General features: G+C 32.8%; 2 protein-coding genes across 2 annotated transcripts in view; one reads left to right on the top strand and one right to left on the bottom strand.

The window, feature by feature from the left end:
* Positions 1-14,884, bottom strand: part of LOC143193992 (fatty acyl-CoA reductase 1) — a 45,937-nt gene extending 31,053 nt beyond the window's left edge. Inside the window, exon 1 of the mRNA XM_076400518.1 lies at positions 14,826-14,884. The gene's annotated coding sequence lies outside the window, so the exon portion shown is untranslated. The remainder of the gene's footprint in view (positions 1-14,825) is intronic.
* LOC143193635 (dynein axonemal intermediate chain 7) overlaps positions 1-25,710 on the top strand; it is a 42,283-nt gene that overhangs the window by 4,308 nt on the left and 12,265 nt on the right. The window contains exons 7-24 of the mRNA XM_076399962.1: positions 1,834-1,933; positions 1,987-2,116; positions 2,173-2,256; positions 4,303-4,331; positions 6,334-6,428; positions 6,487-6,667; positions 7,415-7,555; positions 10,118-10,192; positions 10,256-10,455; positions 10,511-10,677; positions 13,765-14,049; positions 14,781-14,945; positions 15,062-15,260; positions 17,218-17,433; positions 20,935-21,088; positions 21,148-21,208; positions 21,280-21,440; positions 21,497-21,598. Of these exons, the coding sequence (XP_076256077.1) occupies positions 1,834-1,933; positions 1,987-2,116; positions 2,173-2,256; positions 4,303-4,331; positions 6,334-6,428; positions 6,487-6,667; positions 7,415-7,555; positions 10,118-10,192; positions 10,256-10,455; positions 10,511-10,677; positions 13,765-14,049; positions 14,781-14,945; positions 15,062-15,260; positions 17,218-17,433; positions 20,935-21,088; positions 21,148-21,208; positions 21,280-21,440; positions 21,497-21,598 (2,545 nt within the window). The remainder of the gene's footprint in view (positions 1-1,833; positions 1,934-1,986; positions 2,117-2,172; positions 2,257-4,302; positions 4,332-6,333; positions 6,429-6,486; positions 6,668-7,414; positions 7,556-10,117; positions 10,193-10,255; positions 10,456-10,510; positions 10,678-13,764; positions 14,050-14,780; positions 14,946-15,061; positions 15,261-17,217; positions 17,434-20,934; positions 21,089-21,147; positions 21,209-21,279; positions 21,441-21,496; positions 21,599-25,710) is intronic.

Here is a 25,710-nt window from a genome sequence, read left to right as displayed (position 1 = left end):
TTATATGGAAAAATCGGGTCCCACGTTTAAGCTTTTCGGAATCCCCGTTACGCGGCCAAATGTAAATGAAAAATGCAACAGCTATAGGTGTGTTTCTCTCTCGTTCGCCCTCTGTATTAATAATTCTAACCTAAACAGTTAACGGCCATTTTTAGGTGATATAATTTGTATTGTTTATTTACGTCAAGTTTTTCGGTATGTGTTTTTATATATATTTGACAATTACTTTAGATTATTCTGTGTATTTTAATTTATTAGTGTAATAAAAAGAAAACCTTAAGGGGATCTTTTATGATCTCCTATGTAGGTCCAGGAAAGTTTGTAATCATTTTAAAGATGAAGACTATAGACCAAAATGTGGAAAGCCATGGCTGAAACAAGATGTAATACCTACTAGTAATTTAAATAGTAAGTATTTTGTTAAATAATGATGATTTATTGCATTGAAATAATTAAGCTTTTTCTTTACCTTTACTACAAGACAAGGAACATATGCCCCCAATGGCAATATTAAATCACATACGTTTTTTGAGGCTGATAGATATATAGGAGATTCTTCTACCCCAACAAGACGCAGAAGTAAGTATATAATAAGAAACTTATGTTTATTATTAGAGAATGGAGGTTCTAACTTATAAATTTATATGTTCATTTATAGATAAGTCAGCCTGTCCCATCAGATTCGTTTCAGGTTGGATGAAAAATTAATTGTTTTATCCTTATTGAAATGCAGTCGCAGAGGATATAAACTGTTATCGAAGATATTCTGCTTGCCTTCTAGAAGAAGGTTCCTTTCTTGACTGTATAGACCGAACTGCAGTTTCATATTTGATAAAATGTACCTCAATTTAGGTAGGTTGTTAATTTAGTTGATTGTAAAAAATAATACAACGGAACCATTAATAGTTATGTTATCTTATTTTAATGTTTTGTTTTAGGTTTGTTTTAAATATTAGAGAGAAGATAATATCAGTGGATTACGTGCTTTGGGTAGTGGAGATATCTCTGTGATTATATCAATGTCTTTATGGTCAAGGAAAATTAATGTAATTGTAATATATCAACAAAATATATATAAATATATTTATTTTTTATTTTCCCAGTAAAATTAAAAGATTTTTTTTTCCGCTAAAATTTTTTTCTATACAATTTTAAATTTCCCGCCATAACTAACTGTCATATGGCGCATGCGTAACCGCTCTCACACGGAGACTCCGAGCGTAACTTAGAACCAATTTTAACATAGGAGATGCGCTTCTAGGTTTCTTTATTCTATGTCATTAATCCAATATTATAATTTTAAATAGGAATATACCGAAATTATTCTTTAAAACATTAATTGCAATATACGAATGTCATACGCCATCTATTCAACATTAATTAAAAAATTCAATTTTAACAAAATGTAATATGAAAACATATGCAAAATTTATTTTTGAAATTTTATTGAATTTTTTCATATCAATCAGGATATGGTTACGATTACATCCCTAATTTAACTTTCCATTGTATGTCTATATTTTATTTTAATTCCACATTCACCATTTATAGGCTAATTCTCCATCTACGATGTATATGTTGCAACGCTTTAGCAATTTGTTTATATAAAAATCTTTTTATTTCACGTATTTTTTTTTATTTCTTGTGCGGGCGCATTCGCCATTTATTTTTTCACCCTTCATTAAGTAATCAAAATTTGACATAATATACAACTTAGTAGACTAGGCTTACTGGAATATTTAAAAGTGTCATTAAGTATATTATTATCATCTCCCTAGATTAATATTAAATAGCATCTATGAATATTTTGAAAAGATACTTCAATATATATAGGATCTATGGCCACCAAACAGAAGACTCCAGCAGCGACGATTCCGAAGAATACGAAGAAGAGAAAACAGAAATGTCTACCAAAAAGAAAAAGGATAAAAAAGTATTTCTGCAAATTAGTTTAAAGGGATTCGTTAAATTGCCTTATCTTTAAAGAAAAAACAAAAACCAGAAAGCGACGAGAAGCCCAAAAAAGACAAACAGAAAGCAGATAAAAAAGATAAAAAAGAAAAAAAAGAGAAGAAAGATCAAACGGCTGCTGAAGCAAAACCGAAAAAAAAGAAAGGTGAAGAAATGCGGTGTAATTAAGGCTCGGTTGAGTTTACGTAATTGGGATTTTAGAAGGAACCAGTAAGAGCGGGGATCCAGAACAGGATTTACTTAAGAAAAAATTAGAAGAAGTTAAAAAAAGAGCTCTTGAAAAAGGTGATGTATTTTTTACCAGCATTGTGAATTAATTTTGAAAGATTTGCTATAGATGGGGCTAATTGTTAACAAACTATATTGTTATACACGATGTTTAAAACGAAAGTTTATATTTACTTGGCTTACTCAGTAGACGGAATAAATCCGAGAGACTGTGTATATCAATCGGTAGTCTAGCCTTTAGATTTTCGATTTTAATCGCCCTGAAAGCAACTCTTACAAATGCTAGTTAGTGTATTCTGCCTCCAAGGAGCACAGGTGTGGTACAGTTATGTCTCAGAGAGACAACTTGAGCTACTCCAAGTTTTCCAATCCAAAAAAGTCCGTGCGTTACTCAATGCCCCATGGTTTATGAAGAACGTCAACACTCACCAATTTCTCCAGTAAAAGTAAAAAGTAAACCAAGGAAAAATCACCTAACGTGCCTGAAAACGCAAATATTTATAATATGCATAGATCATCATTACATTCAACAACGACTTGAAGTTTCACCACTACAAAATTAAATTCGTGCAAGTCAGGGTGCCTTATCAGAAGTTTCACTTTGTAAATCAGGCTAAATGCTGTTCAACTTTCAGCACAATCATGTTTTCAAATGAAGCCGATTTCCTTCTTTATGTTCACGTAAATATGCTGCTACTGCAGCTACTGGAATATACTGTTAGCGGAGAATTGGGGAATCTTCTCTGGTTCAAGCATTTTTAAAATAACTTCCAAGATGTGTAGTTTAATAATTATTAAACATTTTTAATACACAACTTTTAAACCTTTAAATCAATTCCTCAAATATAAAGTTTCATTTTGATATATTATCAGTCATATGTTATCTGATATGTTATGACTGAAGTACCTTTTTTGAAACTACAAAGAAATCTAATTACCAGCTTTCCTGAATTCATTTCATATATTTAAGATACAATTGAAAAATGGCAGACAACAAGACCTATAAATAGACTAGAGACTATAAAACACAGCTCTAATAGCTCCAAATCTGTCCATGTTAATTTTGTGTTGAGGCGAAATGACAAAATCCTAAATATATTACGTAAGAGTGACTCGGTTCCTCAAACAGAATCAGCTAAATACTTCGGCATCCATCTCGATGGTAGGTTAGATTGAAAACATCATGTTAGACAAAAATCAGAGCAGATCGGACCTAAAATCCAGTAACTGTACTTGGCCCTTTTGTGGAATAGCAACTGTACTGGTTAGTCGGAATATATTTTCAATTTGATCTAAAATTAAAGAGATTGGTTTATAATTTATATTTGGAATCATAAAGCCAATTTGGACCTATGGGGTATAAATATGGAATTACAGTACAACATCAAACCAACTAGTAATCCAGCGATGCCAAAACAAAGTTCTACGATTAATTACTTACGATAACTAATAATTATGAATAGTAATACTTATTGATACGTAACCAACTATGACCTGGAAAACAAAAGGATTTAAGACTCATCTTAATACGAAATAAGGTTACTAAAGCAGAGCAACATGGAAGCAATACAGCTACAGGACAACACATAGGAAATCAGAAGTTTGAAGTGAACCAAACCACACGAACATGTATAGTGTATAAGTGTTACTCTTAACTATAGCTTAAGTAGTTTAGTTTTATTTTAATTTGGGATATACATACTGATACATAATGGGACAACAGAACAGTAGTAACAATTTTTTAATATAAGTAATAATAATTTTTAAATTAATATTATACTAAGGGTATCTAATGTTAGGGGTAATTAATTTAAGAAAATAATAAAACGCTGTTGTTATATAATCAAAAAAATATCACAAAATGATTTTGCACAGCAACAGCTCTTGAACACTTATCAAAACTGTAACCCAACTAGCCTTATTCAGCAAAGGTCACACACAGTCATGAAAATACCTGAAATTAACCTCATAAAACTGGTTATTCTTGGATATGTTGAAAACTATAGCAAACAGTACTGGTACAAAATAATATTCAAAATTAATTCACACTTTTTACAACCTTAAATTTTCTAAAAATATATCTATGCCTTCATATTTTTACAGGAATTACCGATGTAAAAGAAGCGGAGGAGGTAAATGACAACTATTCCTTCATTTTGTAACATATATTTCGATAGAGTAAAGTTTCACTCTTTGTGTTATAATATTTCCGTCTGCATAAAACTGCTCTTTCAACCATAGATATTTTAGATTGTACTGCAAAATTGAATTCATACTCTAATATCATACAACCACGAGAATAAGTAGTATCTAACATACAATAAGAAATTTAATATTAGCTATTGTTAATGTGTAATATATCCATCATATACAACATGGGGCAAAAGCCCCGCTACTATTTGGATTGTCTATAACTTTGCTCAAAGAAAAGATTAGTAAGTTTGGTTTTCATAAAAAGTTTATTTGGTCTTTAGATTTTTTTTAATTATGATTGAAAATTAAAATTGTATCGGCTAAATAGTGACCGCGATTCGCTATGCAACTTTCAGCGCTTTTTAAGGCATTTTTCATGACATCCTGCAACATCCGAGGCTTCTTCTGAATCTGAATTTCTTCAATTTCGTGACGAATATTGTTTTTAAGATGTTAAATAGTTTGGGGCTTATTCACATAAACTTTTGATTTTAAGAAAACTCCATAAGAAAATGTTTGGTGCAGTTAAATCCATGGATCTGGCTGGCCATATTAAATCGCCACTTCGCAAAATTAGTCTTCGTGGAAAAACGTTATTCAATAATTGAATTGTTGAACCAGCTGTGTGTGCTGTGACACCATCTTGCTGAAACCACATGTCCTCTATTCCTTGCTCTTCCATTTCAGGCACAAGAAAATTTCGAATAATATCTTGGTACTATTCAGCAGTAACAGTAACTGCAACACCTTGGTCAATTTCAAAAAATTAGGGACCAATGATGTTTCCGGCATGAATACCACACCATACAGTGGTTTTTAGTGAATGCAATGATGTTTCATGAATTCATTTGGGATTCTGTGTTCACCAAAACCGACTGTTCTGTTTATTTACGTGGCCATTGAAAAGAAAATGGGCTTCATCGCTCATTATCAATTTAGATGATAAATTTTCGATTAAACCAGACAGCCTTGGGATTGCATTACTGTACTCAACTCGGTGATCAGGATCTCTCGGTAGTAATTTTTGGACTAATTGAATTTTGTTGTCAAAATTCGTCTTAAACTGCGTGCAGAAATGTGTGACTGGTAACCACGTCTCCGAATTGATGTTTCTGGAGACACCACAACACTATCGCGCACCAGAGCCGCATTTTCAGCGTTAGAAGACATACGTTGTTTTCCAGAACGAGGCCGTACTGTCGAAAATTCGCATGTAAACGATAAATTGTGGTTTTGTGAGGCACTGGACGATTAGGTTATTTTTGACGCAATTTCCGTTGAGTGCCAATAAATAACAAACGATTATTTTCAATAAATATTGTCACTATTTATGCTCGTTCTTGTGGCCTATATTTATCCATAATAAAATGGTTAAATCGAAACCGAGCTAACGCTCACGTCAAAAATGGTAGCAAGTCTTTTGCCCCACCTGTTATTAAATAGATGAACTTGAATTGCAGCAGAATTGTTTATTTCTTTTATAATCTTCATATTCCCTTGTTAATCAATCTATCCCTTATTTTTAAAATAATATCACAGAATCTCTCTTAATAATAATAACTTTAGGTCAGATTCTGTAATATTAAACTAGTTATCAAAAATTAATTGTAAAGAATGTCTAGCTGGCCCTAATAATACCTATATATTTTGCTAAATATTTATTCCAACTAAATATTATTTCATTATAAATTCCAACAACTACAATATATAATTCCTATTATATGAAGCTCTAATAAAGTTTAATTTTAAAGATAAAAAAATAAAAAACATGTTATACCTTAATTTTTACATACTTTAACATCGAAATTTATCATAGCTATTAATCATTAATTAATTTATTTAGATATTTTGAATTAAACAAATCAAAAATAACTTTTTTACCGCCCACCCTATATAAAAATAAGGAAATACATTAAACTAAAATGCTACGATTTGTTTAAGGGTCCTAAAAAGAAGATGTCGAAAAAAGAAAAGGCCAAAATAACAGCGGAGATGGCTGAGAAAGCGAAACAAGAAATGGAAGCGCAAATGAAGAGGTTCGTTTCTCCAGTACTACATTGAACTAGTTTAACAATAATTTGAAATTCCGACCAGATTAGAAGAAATGATCAGAAAAAAAGAAGAAGAGGAACGTTTAGCCGCAATTGAGAAGGATAAGAAGGAAACGCACGAACAAAACCTCAGGATGGAACAACTTGCTGAATCTTTTGCGCTGATTGACGATCTTAATAAATCCATCACTGAAAAAACCAAAGAAGAAAATGAACTTATTGAGGTCAGATAGAATATTAGAATTAACATTTAACTTTGTATCTAAAGATACTGTTCCATCAACTCAACTCCTTACATGGGTTTGGAAAAAGTAATTTCGGTTTTTTCTCCTAGTGTTTCAACAGCGAAATTATTCAGTCACTAGGCGATTTCTAGTCGAAAAACTGATCCAAGTCTCTCTTGACTTACTGAAAAATGGAAGTAATCTAATATTTGAGCGATGGAACTTCCATCTTACCTTCTTTAATTAGTTATAGTTGTTTTTTCATTGTTTGCTTCTATCGCATCAGTAGAAAGACGATTAATTCGTCCAGGCTCTAGCAGCCCGTCAATAATATAAATTAATATATCACCAATAAACAAATAATATCATCATTGGCGTCAATGCGAGATTTACAATCGTTTGTTAAGCTAATCATGATCCACTTTTCATCGCACTATATGTATCTAGCTTCTTTTGGTGCCCAGTATTATCTAAATGGTTAAAAATTATATTTATTGTCGATGTTTAGTTCCGCAGCGATGTCGAAAGATTCTACCCTCTTCTCAAGAAAGTCTACCCTCTTCATGAGGCACGCTCTTCATATCCCCCAGATACAGAGAAGTTTCATTCTTGCTTAAAAAAAATAGTTTTCATCACCCTTCATAATTTTCCACAAAAACATTTTTCAATCTATCAAAATTAACGTTAAAATTTAATTACCTTTGTTATTGCCAATAAGCAAAGGCATTTTTAATTTTTGTGTTTAAGTGGAAAAAATATGTAGCATGTGGACAGTTGCCCAATGCAGCGCAATGCGACCAAATGAATACATACTTACATCTTTGGGAACAAATGTTAGATACCACAAATATTGAAGATACTTCTAGTAGGACAAAGGATGTTATTACCGTATGTATAGTAATGTATTGTCTATTAAATACTTGATGTTTTAATATGAAATATAGTCACGTTATATGAAATGTTAGTAAATAACAGTAACATAGAAATTACTCAAGTTTACAAAAAAACAATTCTAACAGCTGTTTAGGTTTGGTGACATAATATTTATGTTTATCATAAGACGACACGTTTCTCGACAATTTAGATAACTATGTTAAACAAGTTATTATCTTAAAATACACTTGAAACATACCATTTTATCCCCGTACGTTCACTAGTACGTATACATTAAAACCATTTCTTTTCTCCAGTGAGGCACTTCGTTATAGTTTTTCACTTGTGGGAATAATCTGAAGGTATTTGTGAAGCGTTCAACAGTGGCCTGATGTCATTGAGACGCCCCATTTTCCTGGTATCTTTTCTCTATATTTTTAATGTCCTGATGAAATCACCTTTCTCGTCACTGGCATCTTCCACCTTTTCCGGAAAGTTCCGAGGTGGGAATGACGAATATTTATTTTTAGACTCATTAGGCAACCCAAGGCTTAAAATGCTCTTAGGCATTATTTTAACGATTTGTTTATAGATGGGTTTTTATAATTTTTTTCTCTGACCTCATTAAAAGCAATCCGCCTTCTTGATGGCGAATCATGGTTGTGATAAATAATTGGTCAGTCAAGTCAATAAACAGTCAAGAAGAGATGTTTGGTTCGACGAAAAAACCTTCCTTCACCTTTGCTTTTGAGAGAATTGAAAACTATGAAAGTATGTATTTGAAGCAATCTCCATCTTTGGGAAATGTTTTTACAAATTGCTTCATCAATCCCAATTTTATGTACAGCGATACAAAACTTTTCAAGCTCCGTCGGTGGACAACTCCTTTTTTGGCAGAAGTCTAACTTGTTGTCCGAGCAACATACATGAAATGTTAAATTCGCCACACAACTTTCAACCATAGTCTTCATATTTTAATTTGCGAAGAACCAATTCCATGTTCTCGTAGGTTACTATCAAATATAATCTTTAAGAAGTATCCTACAAGAATAGAAATATAAAAACTGCAGTTGTGAAGTAGAATTACTTTAAGGCTTCTTTCTGATGAATCTATGAAAAGACGCCGTATTACATCTCAATGTTTCTTCATTAAATGTTCAATCCATTAAACCTTCAATATTGGTGCATCAACCAATTTCTGACGTCCTGAAATTATTTCTATATAATTTTAATATTAAATAGCATAACAAGTCAATTGAAAAGTCCCAGGCCTACGATAGTAAAACACATTTTTTTGGCAAAATTATTTTTTTTATTCAACATAATTCCCTTCAAGCGAACTTTCAACCTTTCGATACCATTTTTGTAATACGATTTATCCTTTGCTTCAAAATAGACCTCAGTTTCGGCGATCCCTTCTTCATTCGACAAAAATTTCTTACCAGCGAGCATTCTTTTGAGATCTGAGAACAGGAAATAGGCGCTGGGGGCCAGATCTGGAGAATACGGTGGGTGAGGAAGCAATTCGAAGCCCAATTCATGGACTTTTGCCATCCTTATCACTGACTTGTGACACAGTGCATTGTCTTGGTGAAGCAGCACTTTCTTTTTCTTCAAATGCGGCCGTTCTTCGGCGATTTCGTCCTTCAAACGGTCCAATAACGCTAGGTAATAGTCTCTGTTGATGGTCCTTCCTTTTTCAAAGTAGTCAATGAAAATTATTCCATGTGCATCCGCATCTCAAAATACAGGCTCCACAACCTTGCCAGCCGACTGTTGCGTTTTCCCACGCTTTGGAGCGGGTTCATCGTATGCAGTCCACTCGGATGACTGTCGATTGAATTTCGGAGTGAAATTATAGAGCCATGTTTCATCCATTGTCACATATCGATGCAAAAACTCGGGTTTATTAGGCTTGATCATCCTCAAATACTCGACTACACCGAATCATCAACTCATCGTTGTTTTTGGTCAAAAGTGAGCTAGCGCGGCACCCACCTTGCACAGAGCTTTCTCATACCCAAATATTCGTGAATGATATGATGTACACGTTCAGTTTATATCTTTAGAGTGTCTGCTATTTCATTCAATTTCAATTTACGGTTATTCAAAATCATTTTGTGGATTTGTTTTATGTTTTCATCAATAACAACTTCTTTTGGGCGTCCACTGCGTTCACCGTCTTCGGTGTTCATTTCACCACGTCTAAACTTAGCATACCAATTTGATGGTTGGTTGATTTTCCTGGGACAGTGTCCAGAACTCGGCATCAGGCCAAGTTTTTGCTTCAACTATATTTTTCCCTTTAAAAAGCAATAAAGCTTTTTATCCATTTTTTCACAGTAACAAAAGTAGCTTCACTCAAAATGCTATAATTCACGAACTTATGATCCGACATCTGTCAAATTTATACACGCATCTTTTGACGGTTAGGACTAACTAAAAAACATATGTATTTAATTTTAGTAGCGCCATTTATGTGTCAGGCCTGGCACTTATCAATTGACCTGTTAAAAATAACTTTTTGTTACGGACTTGTGTAATTGATAATTACTTGTTAATAAGAAATATTTTTAGTTAATTAATGAATTAGACGAGCTAATAGACATCGCTAACAAAGAAAAGAATCAAAAACTAGATAATTGGAAATGGGTAAGTATGATGCACACATATTTAGATATTCTTGAATTCTATAATAATCGCAATTATATTTAGATAAGACAGCTCTTTAGAGAACATCAATCGACTAGCCTAGACGTTACCACTTACAAACTCCTCCGAGACGTTGAACATAACCTCAACAGAATCAATATTCCGACGGCTGATTTTAACTTCAAAGACGACTATGTTACGCTTTGTATATGGCTGAGGGTGATGCTCCCCATACCTCTACCTAATCCACGACGTCCACCAAAGTAAACTTTCATTCACTACTCTAAAAGAAAGTTATATAATATTGGCTTCTTGTAGACCACGAATTGATGTATCTTTCGAAATCATGGACGTGAGCATCCTATTTCCAATAATAATTGATTGTGAAAACTCAGCCATCAGAGCGATGTATTTAAAATATGATCATCTAAGTGATCTTAGTGAAACGTACTACATGCCTGAAGTACCGAAGGAGTATTATATGAGTAAGTATGCAGTACTAAAAAGATGTTATAATGTTACATTTTATTAGTTTTGGTGTCGGGACCAAGAAATAATTCTTATCATTTCCAACTATTAGGGGTAATATAATATATTATTGAACTAATGATGGTCCACATTGCAAAATTCGATAACGTTGACAATTATTTTTCCCAAGCAAAATTTTACGCGACATTATTAGCATTTCATTTACACTTTATACGTTCTAAAAATTATGTTGTTTGACATCATCCATTCATAGCTGACGCTCAGGGAGAATGTCCACTTCGAAACCAAAATGCGGTTCTTGGTGCCGCATAACTTTTTTCAACCATTTCATCTAAATTCCGCCACAGTTATCAATCGGCCGCCTTTGCTCTCTCCTCGGATGTCAGTCTTCAATTTTTCAGATTGTTTTCAGTTATCTTGATCAATGCATTTTTCGGAACTATTCGCCGTAGTTTCCACCCAAAAAGTTGATTTCACCACAGAAGTATGTGTGGAATTCGTTCACCTTTCAGTTGCAATCTGCGTGTCTCAATTTGTTCCTCAACTCTGCACTCATTGTCCCAGCTCAAACGGATGTCCTCGTTTCTAATATAATCTCGGAGCCTTAAACATCACATCTGAAAGACCTTAATTTTACATTTGTCAGACTGTAACAGAATCCAAGTCTCGGAACCATACAGAAAAATTGGCAAGAAAAGCGTTCGAAAGAGGCGGATTTTGGTCTTGTCTTATACTTCGTCTCTTCCACGCGCACTATGTTAAAGAATCAAAAGTTACGGCAGCTTGGCTGATTCGGCTTATTGACCGGTCAATTGAACATACCATAGTAAAACACATCATTTTGGCAAAATTAGTTTTCTTATTCAACATAATTCCCTTCAAGGGTGATACACTGATTATAGCGACCCTCCAACTTTTCGATATCATTTTTGTAGTACGATTTGTTCTTTGCTTCAAAACAGGCCTCAGCTTCGGCGATCACCTCTTCATTCGACGGAAATTACTTCCCAACGAGCATTCTTAGGCTTTTGAGATCTGAGAACATGAAATAGTCGCTGGCGCCAAATCTGGACAATACTGTGGATGAGGAAGCAATTCGAAGCCCAATTCCTGGATTTTTGCCATCATTTTCACTGACTTATGAGACGGTGCATTGTCTTGGTAAAGCAGCACTTTCTTTTTCTTCAAATGCAGCCGTTTTTTGGCGATTACGTACAATAAACGGTCAAATAACGCTATGTAATAGGCACTGTTGATGGTCCTTCCTTTTTCAAGGTGGTCAATGAAAATTATTCGATGCGCATCCTAGAATACAGACGCCATAACCTTACCGGCCGGCTGTTGCGTTTTTCCGCGCTTTGAAGCGGATTCATGGTGTGCATTCCACTCGGATGACTGTCGATTGAACTTCGGAGTGAAATGATGGATCCATGTTTCATCCATTGTCACATATCGAGGCAAATGCTCGTTTTATTAGCCTTGATCGTCTTCAAACACTGCTCTGAATCATCAACTCGTCGTTGGTTTTGGTCAAAAGGGAGCTCGCGCGGCATCCACTTTGCACAGAGCTTTCTCATGCCCAAATATTCGTCAATAATATGATGTACACGTTCAGTTGATATCTTTAAAGTATCTAGCTATTTCATTCAATTTCAATTTACAGTTATTCAAACTCATTTTGTGAATTTTTCTAATATTTACATCAGTAACAACCTCTTTTGGGCGTCCACTGCGTTTGCCGTCTTCGGTGCTCATTTCACCACATCTAAACTTAACATACCAATCCACGATGGTTGATTTTCCTGAGGCAGTGTCCGGAAACTCGGCGTCAAGCCAAGTTTTTGCTTCAACTGTTTTTTCCCTTCAAAAATCCATATTTTAGCAACACGCGAAATTCCTTTTTATCCATTTTTTTCACAATAACAAAAGTTGCTCCACTCAAAATGCTATAATTCACAAACTAATGATCCGACAGCTGTCAAATTTATACACGCATCTTTTGTGGGTTGTGGGTGGAATATGTTCAATTTTCCAAGACCGTCAAGAGTGAGGGGCATATTTTTACACGATTTTGAATTTTGTAATGATGTGCAAATGCATTACAAAAAAAAACATTTGAAAGTTGTTTGGAGTTGTTTGATGAATTAATTAAACAATTAAGTATTAATTACAATCCATGTTATATATACAGCAGCAGCGATCCAGTCATCTATCCATTTCCGCACTTATTTAACTTTTCCAAATCGTATGCCAGCCAAGCCATGCTTCATCAATCTGAATAGTTATAATTATAGGGCACTATATCCTGGTTAGTATGCCGGGCGCGGCAGAACTCTTTCTACCTTTGTTTGTTACTTGCTGGTTTTTTACAATAACACGTCGTTCAATTTGTTCAATTGGCATCTGTAGCTGTTTATAGTAACAGTTTCACTTGGTTTTAGAATTTCGTAATACACTACACCTTGCTGATCCCACCATATGCATCGCAAGATTCATGGCCATAAATTTTCGTCTTTGAATTCGATAATAATAGATGTCCTGTATTAACCCATTATTTTTGCGCTTGGAATGATAGTAGTAAATCCACTTTCCATCGCTAGTCACAATACGTCACCTAAATTTCCACTTTTTTACTCGTTCGAAATGACATTATCAGTCAATTCGCTTGATAGCTGTTTTCCTTCCTTTTAGATCTATCCCACAGCATATAAACGTCTGGAATCAGTTGATTCATCAAAGATTAAGATGTCTTAAAGTTTTTGGAACATTTGAATTGGGGTTTCGTCCAACAATTCAATATCTGCGACCTTTTTGATCTTCCAATGAGACTGTTATTGTCATGAGAACCACCACTTTTAAGGCGTTGAAACCAAAACCATCAACTGCGATATTATAGAGCAACATCATGATAAGTTTACAAAAGAATTTTCATGGGGTTCAAATCAAACAACAAAAGTAACGAATCGCGTTTTCGCCAATAGATACCGCTATTCAAAATATATGCATCCACCTAATACAATTACCTTTTGTTAATTTTAAAACCAAATTTAAATAAATTACTAAATATTAATGTTACATTACAGATTTATTAGAATCTTGTCAAAAGGAATGGCGCAAGAACCTAAAGTATAAATACAGCAATAGAGATAAGAAAGTGCCCCAGCCAAAAGTGGAAGCCCCAATCGAAGATACCTCACTATCACCGGAACCTACCGATCAACAAACTGACAATCCCAATAAATCGCCTGAAAATGAAAAGATCGTCGAAACTCCGGAACCGGAAGACTTTAATTCCGATGAAGATATACCAGTTGTTCCTTTTAAACAATTGAAACCAACAGCCAGCGAATATGTCATAAGTCAAGAAGGTATACACAGTTTACAAATAGCCCGTCCAATAAAACAGCCAATGCACACCATCAAAATATATGATGTTAGCACGGCGCAATGTTACCACATCAACTTTGGCGTTCAGTTGAAAACGTTCACCGATTTATAACCTCTAATTATCCAGTACCAACACAGATCGAATTATGGACCGATTTCGTTACGTGCTCCAATGCATCAGACATAACTGTGTCTCTTTTTAACAAGAATAAAATAAGAATGAGAAATATGCATCAAAATTAAAATGGATTTTCCATTTTTACAAAATGTATTTGGCATATATTCCACGTCATCTTTGGCGTTACAGCTGCATTATTAAAAGGACACAAAAAAATTAAATATATTTCAATTCTCCTTTCCTTCATTAGGCAGGTTACCCTTCATCAGTATGATAAGCTATGCTCAATACAATAAGGATCATAGTTCATCAAAACTCTCACACCAACAAAAAAATATTTTAAAAACATGTTCTTATTTTTATAACAATTTGAGAACTAACCAATATTTATAGATTATAATAGGCACTATATTATCACATCAACAATTTTTATGAAAACGTCCTTGGAAATTTTTTATAAATAGGCACCACACCTAATCTAATTAGTGTTAGCAAAGATATATTTATACTATACTTATATTTATGTATTTATTATTTCATTTACACTATCTTTATTAGAGCTATATCAGGAATAAACCAAAATATTTATTTCAGATGAAATCTATATGGATACTAGAACAATGCTTGCGCTTATCTTACCAGAAAACGTTATCAACTTAAGAAAGTTCGTTATCTTAGGCGGAGTATATAATTTTAATTTATTAGCACAACCTCCACAACCACAAGACTTTATAACAATGGAAATGACTTTAACTGGACGTAAGTGACAAAATCAAGCTATACATTATTATTCCAATTTACTTTATTGAAATGAATTATTTGAAAAAAAAATACATTCGCCATTTTATCAGGAATAAATAAATTTGTTTTTATAGTATATTTACCGAAAAAATTGGAAGTACTACCTTTTAAGGTGGTATACAAACCATACATACCTCCAGAAACTACAGCTCCGAAAGTAGAAGAATCTTTAGTGGCGAATATCACCAGTTCTCGGAAGATTACTGATGACCATGAGGATGAAATAAAAAAACAAGAGGAAGCTTTAGACAAACTAATATTTATAAATATCAAGTAATATATTATGATTAGTTTTAATTGACATAAATGAAGCAAGATATTATTTAAATAGAACTTTATTGCGAAGAAAACCCAAACTTGTGAGGAATAGCGATCGCTTATTGAAATAATATTGAGGTCTTTAATTGAGATTTGTATTTAATAGGTAACAAAATCTGAATATCAATAACTTATATCTCTTGCCGATATTTACAAATGCAACAGTGCTGGCCTTTTGTCACTTTTAAAACCATAATTTTCTCGCAGTCGCAATCGTCTCAATATTATTCAAATAGCTTACAATTATTTTATGGTCAATCTCTAGTAGATTTAACGTATCGATATTTTTTTAGTCATTCTTACTATCGAATTGCCAGAACAAAAACAATAAAATCTGACACAAACCCAATAACTTTACTGAGTAAACATATAATGTACAAAATCTGCTACCTAAAGTCTACTACCTAATATCTGCCTTTTCAATAATTTACAAAAAAAGATATCCTATGGAATACGCTTCTGAAAAAAATTACGGAATTACTTCCAGTTATTACAACTTTCAGTATATTTACCGGATTTGATTTGTTTCCATTCAGTTTTTTTTTAATCTAAACTTAAAATAAATATCGTCACGCAAAGAAGCATAAACAAATTTATTTTATGAGTATATCCAGTCCTTCTTTTTAAGTGGATTGAAACTTTTCTATTTTTTTATCTAAGCGCTTATTCCAAATCACTTAAAAACATATAGAACCAAAAAAAATTTTGCTGACATGTTTTTAAAAATCTACCAAAAAAAATTTGTGTTTCTATATTTTCCTGAGGACTCGTTAAACCACCTTTGTAAATTAGATTAACTTAAAAATCTGATTATGTTAATTATTTCATTTATTATTTCGATGATTTTTATTACTTATTTATTACAATGTAACAAGTCGTTGCCAACTAACTTTTTTACAATAACTTAAATCTAGAAATCTAGAAGGACCCATCAGTCCTATCTTAGTCTCTGGTGTAATAATGTTTATGTGTTAACACTGCAGTTTTTCTATTAAATTCACCTCACTGCACAAGATCAAATCGTTTGATTCTTTTGAGTGTTTGTCCTGTACTTGTATCATCCAAATGTCCAAATATTATATCGATATTGACATGAAAAAGGAGTCTCTCCTTTCTATTCTTTTGATTTCCTGAGTTACAATCGGTATCGGAGGGTCTCAATCTAAGTAGTCAGTCCTGCATCTGGTTGCACCTACAATACTTCTCAGGGCTTTTTTTTGAAAACTTGTATTGTATTTATATTACCTTTCGTGGAACATCCCCATAACTGAATTCCGTATGTCCATATAGGTTAACCATTGTTAATTAACCAATACATCCTATATTTGAACTCCAGTTATCTCTGTTTTTTTATTGGTTCTTGTGCGGTCTGATAATATGTGAACTGTAGATACACAGATTTACTTCAGTTAATTTTTAGTTTCCATGTTAGGGGCCAATTATTTATATGGTCATTGCCTGTTGTAATGTTCATGTGATTTCTTAGCTATCGTCTCCTATAACAAGAATCACAGTATCATCAGCAAATGTAGCCATTGTGATATTTTCCATTGGTGGCATACCTGTTTTAGCTTCTTTTATTGTAGAGTAGGCTTCCTCTTGATTGACTGTAAATATTTTCTGTAACTTATGAACAAGGCCGTCATGTCATATCTTATAGAAGGCTTGTGCTACATCTAAAATTATAGCTAAACATACCATTTTGCCTTCATAGGCTTTTTCAATTACATCTCTTATTCTATGCACTTAGTCAATTGTTGAGTGCTCGTTAATAAACACAAACTGATTTATAAGGATTATGTTTTTTCTCTGTATAAATGCGGATGTATTGATACATTTTTCTACCAGAACTCTCCTATAATAATTTTTAATAGTTTTTCAACATGTTACCAATAATCTACCTCTATTCCAGATGGCCCCAGCATGTTATCTTTTTAGAGTTACCTATAGTCTGTCGGTGGGATGAAGAAAAAAAATTGTGGTCCAAGGAAGAAATAATCGATGTCCGACACAACGAAGAGAAATGCATAATCAGCTTCAGAACCGGCGTGTTCGGCGTATATGGCTTGGCCACTTATCGATACGCCAATTTACCATTCCAAGCTTACGATATCAAGCCAGAAGTGGAGTAAGATTTTTGTATAATTGCGTTAACAATTGCTATCTTCGACAGAATCCTAATAAATGATAACACGTTTAAACGTAAATAACAGGTGAATTGGAAAGTCCCCGGCCTCACACACAGGTGATACTACTAGAATTAAATCGATATGCTTTTTAGTTAGCCCTAACCCACAAAAGATGCGTGTATAAATTTGATAGTTGTCGGATCATTAGTTTGTGAATTATAGCATTTTAAGTGAATTTGCAGTGAAGAACTTTTGTTATTGTGAAAAAAATTAATAAAAAGTAGTTTCGCGTGTTAAATATTGCTTTTTGAAGGGAAAAAATACAGTTGAAGCAAAACTTGGTCTGATGCCGAGTTTCCCGACACTCGTCAAGAAAATCAACCATCAATGATTGGTATGCTAAGTTTAGACGTGGTGAAATGACCGTAAATAGATATTTAATGAAATAGCAGACACTAAAGATATCAACTGAATGTGTACATCATATCATTCACAAATATTTGGGTATGAGAAAGCTCTGTGCAAAGTGGGTACCGCGCGAGCTCACTTTTGACCAAAACTAATGACGAGTTAATGATTCGGAGCAGTGTTTGAAGATGATCAAGCGTAATAAACCCGAGTTTTTGCGTCGATATGTGACAATGGATGAAACATGGCTCCATCATTTCATTCTGAATTTCAATCGACAGTCATCCAAGTGCACATGATAAACCCGCTCCAAAGTGTGGGAAAACGCAACAGTCGGCTGGCAAGGTTATGGCGTCTGTATTTTGGGATGCGCATGAAATAATTTTTATCGACTACCCTGAAAAAGAAAGGACCATCAAAAGCGACTATTACATAGCGTTATTGGTCCGCTTGAAGAACGAAATCGTCAGAAAACGGCCGCATTTGAAGAAAAAGAAAGTGCTGCTTCACCAAGACAATACCTTGTCATAAGTCAGTGAAAATGATTGTAAAAATCCATGAATTCGGCTTCGAATTGCTTCCTCATCCACCGTATTCTCCAGATCTGTTCGCCAACGACTATTTTCTCAGATCTCAAAAGAATGCTCGCTGGGAAGAAATTTTCGTCGAATGAGAAGGTGATCGCCAACACTGAGGCCTATTTTAAAGCAAAGGACAAATCATACTACAAAAATGGTATCTAAAAGTTGGAGGGTCGCTATAATCAGTATATCACCTTTGAAGGTAATCATGTTGAATAAAAAAAACTAATGGAAAACTGTGTTTTACTATGGTAGGCCGGGGAGTTTTAAATTGACCTGTTAGCATATAAAATAGCTTTTTGTTGTGGATTCCTATGACCTGTTAATAGCAGTTAAAATTAATTCCTTTTATTATAAATTAAGTTTATATAAAGTAAAATTGAAAAAGATGCAGGGAACAGACAAAATAATATGAACACTTCACATATACACAATATTTATTTCTTAACAAGGTGTTGAGCTACTATTTATTTTTACCTGCAATTATAGCCTTGTATCAAAACATTCGTCAATTGCTTCAATAATGTTAGAAATGAGGATCTACTTCTCACTCTCTGTCCTAAAACTCCCTATAATGATTTAATTATTGCGTTCTGTCAATTGTGACCAGCAGTTAAGATATTTCATGATATTTTGAGTCTTTTCAATCCAAGACAGAATTTGTTGACTGTATGTATGGGCGCATTATCATCTTGGACTGTGACAGTGCTTAGCAACAATATTCTACTCATAGTAATAACTTCATCATTGAGGATGTCGAGATATTCATTCACAGTAAACTGGCCAGTGATGTGAACATGAGAATCAGCTGAATACCACTATAATTCCGCTATAAGTTCTAACAAAATAAAGCGTAGTGGCGATAACTGAATTAATTTTTAAAAATAAATTACTAATCTCATTGACTAACTTTAAAATATTACGTATTAAGGTAAAACGCAATTTCTACAAGTTAAAACATCAATTGATAACTTCTAATTATATACATAAATGATATATAATAGATTATTCCAACTAGAGCATATTCCGTATAATTATTTGAACTCAATATTTACAATAGAATAAATATTTATTGATAATTAGTACATTTCATTGTTTCGACAAAGTTCATAAAATCAGTTCAAAGGCGATAAAAATGTGTGTACGGGATATTCAATGATGTTTGTATAAAAAATATAATATTTCAGTCCGGATGTTTAAAATATTATTAAGTGCGTGTATATATTCTAATAATTTTTTCACTTTAAATAGGCCTTTATTTAGAAAAATTGTTAAAATATATATTAATTAAATTATTTTCCATAATTTTTTACAAATTCTTCCCATCTTATTGGCAACATCACGATACCGTCATCACAAGAAACATGTTGGTTTGCAAGCGATTCATTCATCAATCGATTTTTACATTTCTTCAGCATTTCATAACGGCCAGCCAAGCCCCATGCTGTATCGATTTGAAGTAGTAATCAGAAAGACTTTATGGTCATAAATTGTCCACTTCGGAGGATATGTGGATGACTCTCCTGGGCAATTGGGATTGTCATAATAGAACCACTTTTTGTCACCAGTCACACCACATAATAAAACTTTTGATTGGCAAGTAATAAAACCGAAATGTTGAAATGATGAAATGGTATTTTCAGTCAATTCGTGTGGAAACCATATTATCTGCATTTAAATCTTTCCCATGGCATCTGAAAACAATTAAATTTTGAGCTGGATTTCCTCTAGCTGGAAAGTTTTCGAATTTTCTCGGTCCTCCGGTTCATTATTTGTCATTGACATCAAAGTTACCATTTTTGATCGTTAAAACCAAAACCGACAGTTGGGGTATGACAGCCCTATTCATTGCACCAACGTTTTTCTGATTGATATTTTCGTTTGGCCGACTCTAAAACATAAATGATTAATTTCGGATTTTCCTATTTTTCTTATAAATTATTTGTTCTTTATGTTTCTTATATCTTAATAATTCTTATTATTTATTCGTATAAAATGGAATACAAGCATCGAATTTTTTTTTGGAATACAATCTTATGCAAATAGCTTAAAACTGTTCGACCTTTAATACCATAATATGTCAATATTTTTAAGAAATTCATCCCTAATATCGAATTTTCTTGAATAACAGGAGAACGAATTTGACACAAGCCCATGATCAACATCTGTATACACTGAATAACTTAATAATACCAACGAGAACATTTTTTTTATGAAGAGAAATGTCAACACCATCGAATTTAACTGTTACGTGAGGTTGTTTAACAATTATTTATATTTATACTTTCCGTTATTACTAATAAACATCACAGATCAAAACGCATACCCTAATATAAAGTAACTATGGAATTCTAAAAACATTAATCAATTTCTCTGTTTTTGATAATTTTACTTTTAACAATTCATGTAAAACGTATATAATTTCATATACTTAATTAATTACATTAATTTCATAACAAAATGGGACTAAACATGTTAATAATTATTTACATTGGTTATATTAATTTATAGTGGTTCCGTAACAGTTCAGCTAACAGCAGCAATACTGATGTTGGAGTTCAACGTGAAGGATGGACTCATATGCATTACCCAGTTACAAAACAGTCCCAATATGACGCTACAAGATATAATTGGGCAATATTTCAAACTACATAAATTAAAAAGAGTAAACACCACGTTAATTATAGTAAAATGCAGTCCTGTCATCGCTTTCATTGGTTCCAGATGATGAAAGACGCAGGCATCGACATATTTCCGGCTTTCGATGCATTCTGTTACGTTCATGGTAATTTCAGATTATTCATGCTTATTTGCAATTAAATACAAATTAACGTATTTTACGTTGCATATATTCAGGAACATGCGAGAAACAGTGGCCTATGGAAAAACACTTATATTATAATATGGCTCAAATGGCCAACACTTTCAATTTCGCATGGTCTAGGTGGAATTTACAAGCAGGAAGAAGGAGAATTGTTTTACAAATGAGACAATATTTGCCAGAGAAAGGAAAACAGGTATTATAATAATTCAAAACAGTTAAATAATTATGGATATATAACATGGGTTCTAGAAAAATCACCAAATGCTTCTAGTCACTCCGTTAAAAGCAACATTTGTCGATTGTACTGAAGTTAGTCAGTCATTTTCTGACAAAGAAGTGGAATCTTTAAAGGTGAATATTTAATTTTTCAATTCCTTCTCTCTTGTATGGTTATTTTTAAACCCAGAGCGTAAAATAAAAATTATATTTAATAAAACAATAATAAAAAATTAAACATCTAAAATAAATAAAAGCAGAGATCAAAATAAATTACATAACAATTACTTACTCAATAAATGGCAAAATAAAGAGTACAAATAAGCGTGCGAGATATTGTTCGAGGTGGTCGGGCGATAAGTCTGTAAACATAATAAAACGTACCTGAGCAACCAATTTTCAATGATAAGGGTTAAATGAAATATAATTGAACTATTACATAGACAGATACGCCTATTATCAGGTAATTAAAATATAACCATACTGACAGTCAAAATACTGGCAGTTATAATAGTACCGATAATAATGGTATCGATAAATGAATATATCGACAAATACTGGTAATGAAAGAAGATTACAATGGTAGGCAATAAAATGATAGATTAACTAGGATGGTTAACAATAATCTTAGTCCATAGTAGTCAATCATTGACGGACAATCATTATAAAACAGATGAAGTATGACATCTGCACACGGTACGAAGGGAAAATAACGCACGACGTACCAGCTTATACCGTAAAAACAACAATAATGACGTGCAAGAAATCAAGGGAAGTAATGCGCGAGATCTGTTGCCACTAAGATTAGTAAGATTAAGCTAAAATAAATAAATAAATGATCTCCAACTCCAGCTATGATAGACGTGCATAATACCTACAAGGGAGAAAGCTAAAAGCCAAACGCTGCCACCAAGAGCCAGCAGAAACCATTATCGGTGGCGTTTATGTATGCTTGAAGTTATTTAGAGATGATAACCACGCATCAGTAACTTTAGCCACTTTCACGTTGGTTTCTGGATTATAAAATAGTTTTGATTTATATTTACAGTTGCAACCATAAAACTATTATCTTTGATTTGCCTTCATTTAAGAATTATGTAAAATATACGACGATTCGAAGAAATAATAAAATAGAGTAGAATAAAATACATAACAATAGATAGATAAGTAAATAAATAAGTAGAGCATAATGAATAGAGAATAACAAGTATAAAATATACATAAAGAATCATAAAATGTAAACAAATAAAACTCGCTTTTGCACTCCTTGTCAACATGTCGCTTTGCTGTCTGATTTTTTGAAATTGTCTTTAGAATGGATAGTGACCATCTGTTTCTCAGGCAATCACAAATTGTTTATTGATTCAAAGACATATGCATTACTTAAAGAAACAAAGAACGTAGTTACTTGAGCAATTCCTGCCAGTACTTCAAGCAAGAAGTTTAAAATTATTAGCTAGTTCTCTTTGATAGGACTGTTATACAGAGAGAGATAATTGCATTGGAAACAAATATTTATGGTGTAATACTTACTGCTTTTCTGCTCGACCAAGAAATTATACCTAATTATGGTATCTATGCATCAAAATAACTCTTAACTAAATCAGAACTGGTCTCAAATGAAGCATCACAAAAACAGTTTAAGTTCTGAACATCCAGGCAGAGAATATCAGCTAAAAACTAGACATGAACTCATTAATAATTATTATGTTCGACACACAAGTCTGACACCTGCATACGAATTGGACAACTGCCTAAATAGTAAAACATTACTAGCTCATAACTAGCGTTGGAAACTATCGACTGAAAACAGTCGAAACAGTCGATAGTCGCAAAACAGTCGAAACAGTCGAGAGTCAAAAAAATAATAATTACTATCTTCAGTCAAATGCACGGTACGACTGTTTTTTTTCCATTAGTGATGTCAGACGAAGATGTACGAATTCTTGTCTGTATAAAATGTGAGATAGGAAAGGACGGAGATAAATGCTTTGAGCAGTTAATTTTAAATGTCTTTATATTCTCTAATGGTAGTATAAGCGAAACAGAGATGTATATATATATTCATTCACTTGATAACTTACTTGAAAAAATTACTAATTTCTATTATCATGTAATAAATAATATGATTTTAAAGGAAGTAGCATTACTTTTATACTGAATGTTCTGTGGATGTGTAAAAAGGAATGGAATAATAACACCACAAATGTTTTATCGTGTTTTAATAGATTAATTGCTATTTTTAAATAACATAGCATAATAAATATAAATAGTACAATACAACTTAAACAGAACCTAAAAACAAAAGATTTTCAATAACCATAACTACTAAATAAAATGTAAACGTATACCTAATCATTGAAAACCCTAAAACATGATGAACCTAAAAATTATCGTACAATAACTACCAAACCCTTTTTAAATAAAAGTCATTTATTTTTGAACGGAAATATTTTTAAATTACTTATACGAATATTATAATGTTCAACTTTTCTCCCGTGAGGCTATTTCTTCGATCGTTAATTATTTGCCCAGATTTTGAAAAAACTCGTTCCCAGGGGATGGATGTTGCGGGTATAGAGGAATATTTTACGTGTAACTGATATAATTCAGGTGGTTTCATTTTATGGGTTTGCCAAAATCCAACGGGTTTTCTAAACGCCCAATAAATGGAATTTCCAAATACTGCTAAATCTGTAAAGTTGCTGCAGTACTTGGAGTAATTACTTCTTTCATTCTAGCCATTTTTTATCAAAATATCTCCAGATGTCAATACAATCTTGGTCAGTAGTTTTGTCTTGAATTTCGAGTTGTGGAACTATATATTCTTTGAAGTTAGAATAGAAGATACCTCTTTTGTGATAACTTTTACCATACCAAATCCTGCTTTTTTATATCTAGGATCTAAAAATGTGGATTTCCCGCATATCGTATTTATTTCTAAAATTGCCAGTCTTTTATTGATGACATCTAATAGACAATTTTGCCATTTTTCCCCCATTCACTTGTTAAAATCCTGGATTTGATGGAATGTTGCAGTCCTCTTATTAACTGTATAATTAAAGACATCGTTGGGATATCTTTCTCCAGATAACTCGGTGGTCATTATTTCAATGGGCTTTAAAAGTTGAACACATTCTGTTAGCCATTATTTAGCCAACAAAATAAATTGTTGAATATTAAAGTAGAGTTTTCTTATCAGAATATGTATTTATTACAAATATTTAATATACTTTATTCACCTCTTTACGGTTAATATTTTTAAAAGAACAACTGCTACTGTAAAAAATTCTTCAAATTTTTTGGATATATGCAATTTCTGAAAAGTTTGGAACCTAATTTTAGTTTTCAAGATTTTGGGAAAAAAGTTTCGACAATCAAGAGGCTTGGACAAAAATCGTGAAAGTTATATATTGCATATAAATCTATATAAACATAAATTCGGCGCATTATTTGAAGGTCGCGGCTAGGACGGAAGGCCAGAACGTTAAAAATCAGTCGAATGAACTAGTAGAACCGAAAATAGTAACTAAAAGTAAACGACTGAAATAGTCGATAGTAAATAGTAATAAAATCAGTCGGGCCGAAAATAGCGACTGAAAACAGTTACTAGTAAAAACAGTCGAACCAAAATTAGCGACTGAAATAGTCGGTAGTAAAAAGTAGTCAATTACTGAACAGTCGATAGTCGATTTCAGTCGATTGTTCCCAACACTACTCATAACTAACTCCAATTAACAGTAATTGAGAAAATGTCGTTATTAAAATATTGCAATAGTGGTTCATAATAAGTTGTTTAATATATAATAGGTTTTGTTTTCGATAAGAGATGGAGCTATTAGGTTCGTTATTTTATTTTATAATCGAGAAAGGTTTATTAGAAGCCATCTCAATATAACGTGTGAGCAGTATTTTATCTCAAATTTTGAATTTCAATAAACTGTGACACAATGAACGTTTTAATTATTTGCTGAATTTATTCATAGAAATTAAATTAAACTCTAATCATAATTCTAAACGAAAAACTAAAGCAAATGATTTTCACAAAGCTCTTTTCTATCCTACCTTCCACCATTAACAGGGTGTTGCAGAGACCAAAACAAGGAGGTAGTCTGACCTAGCGGTATCGTGATGGAGGATCTATTGTTTTGGCCAGCTTTAGCTGTCGCATGAGACAATTGATAGATTAAAGACTTGGCCAGTTTTGAGCAGCTCATTATGAACGGTTGCTTTTAAGCCCAACCGAA

This window comes from Rhynchophorus ferrugineus, unplaced genomic scaffold (assembly GCF_030347505.1).
Source record: "Rhynchophorus ferrugineus isolate W39M unplaced genomic scaffold, kcgeb_rfMv2 rfM3, whole genome shotgun sequence".
NCBI classification, from domain to species: domain Eukaryota; kingdom Metazoa; phylum Arthropoda; class Insecta; order Coleoptera; family Curculionidae; genus Rhynchophorus; species Rhynchophorus ferrugineus.
Note: the sequence above shows the minus strand (reverse complement) of the source record. Positions and strands in the feature narration are given on the sequence as shown.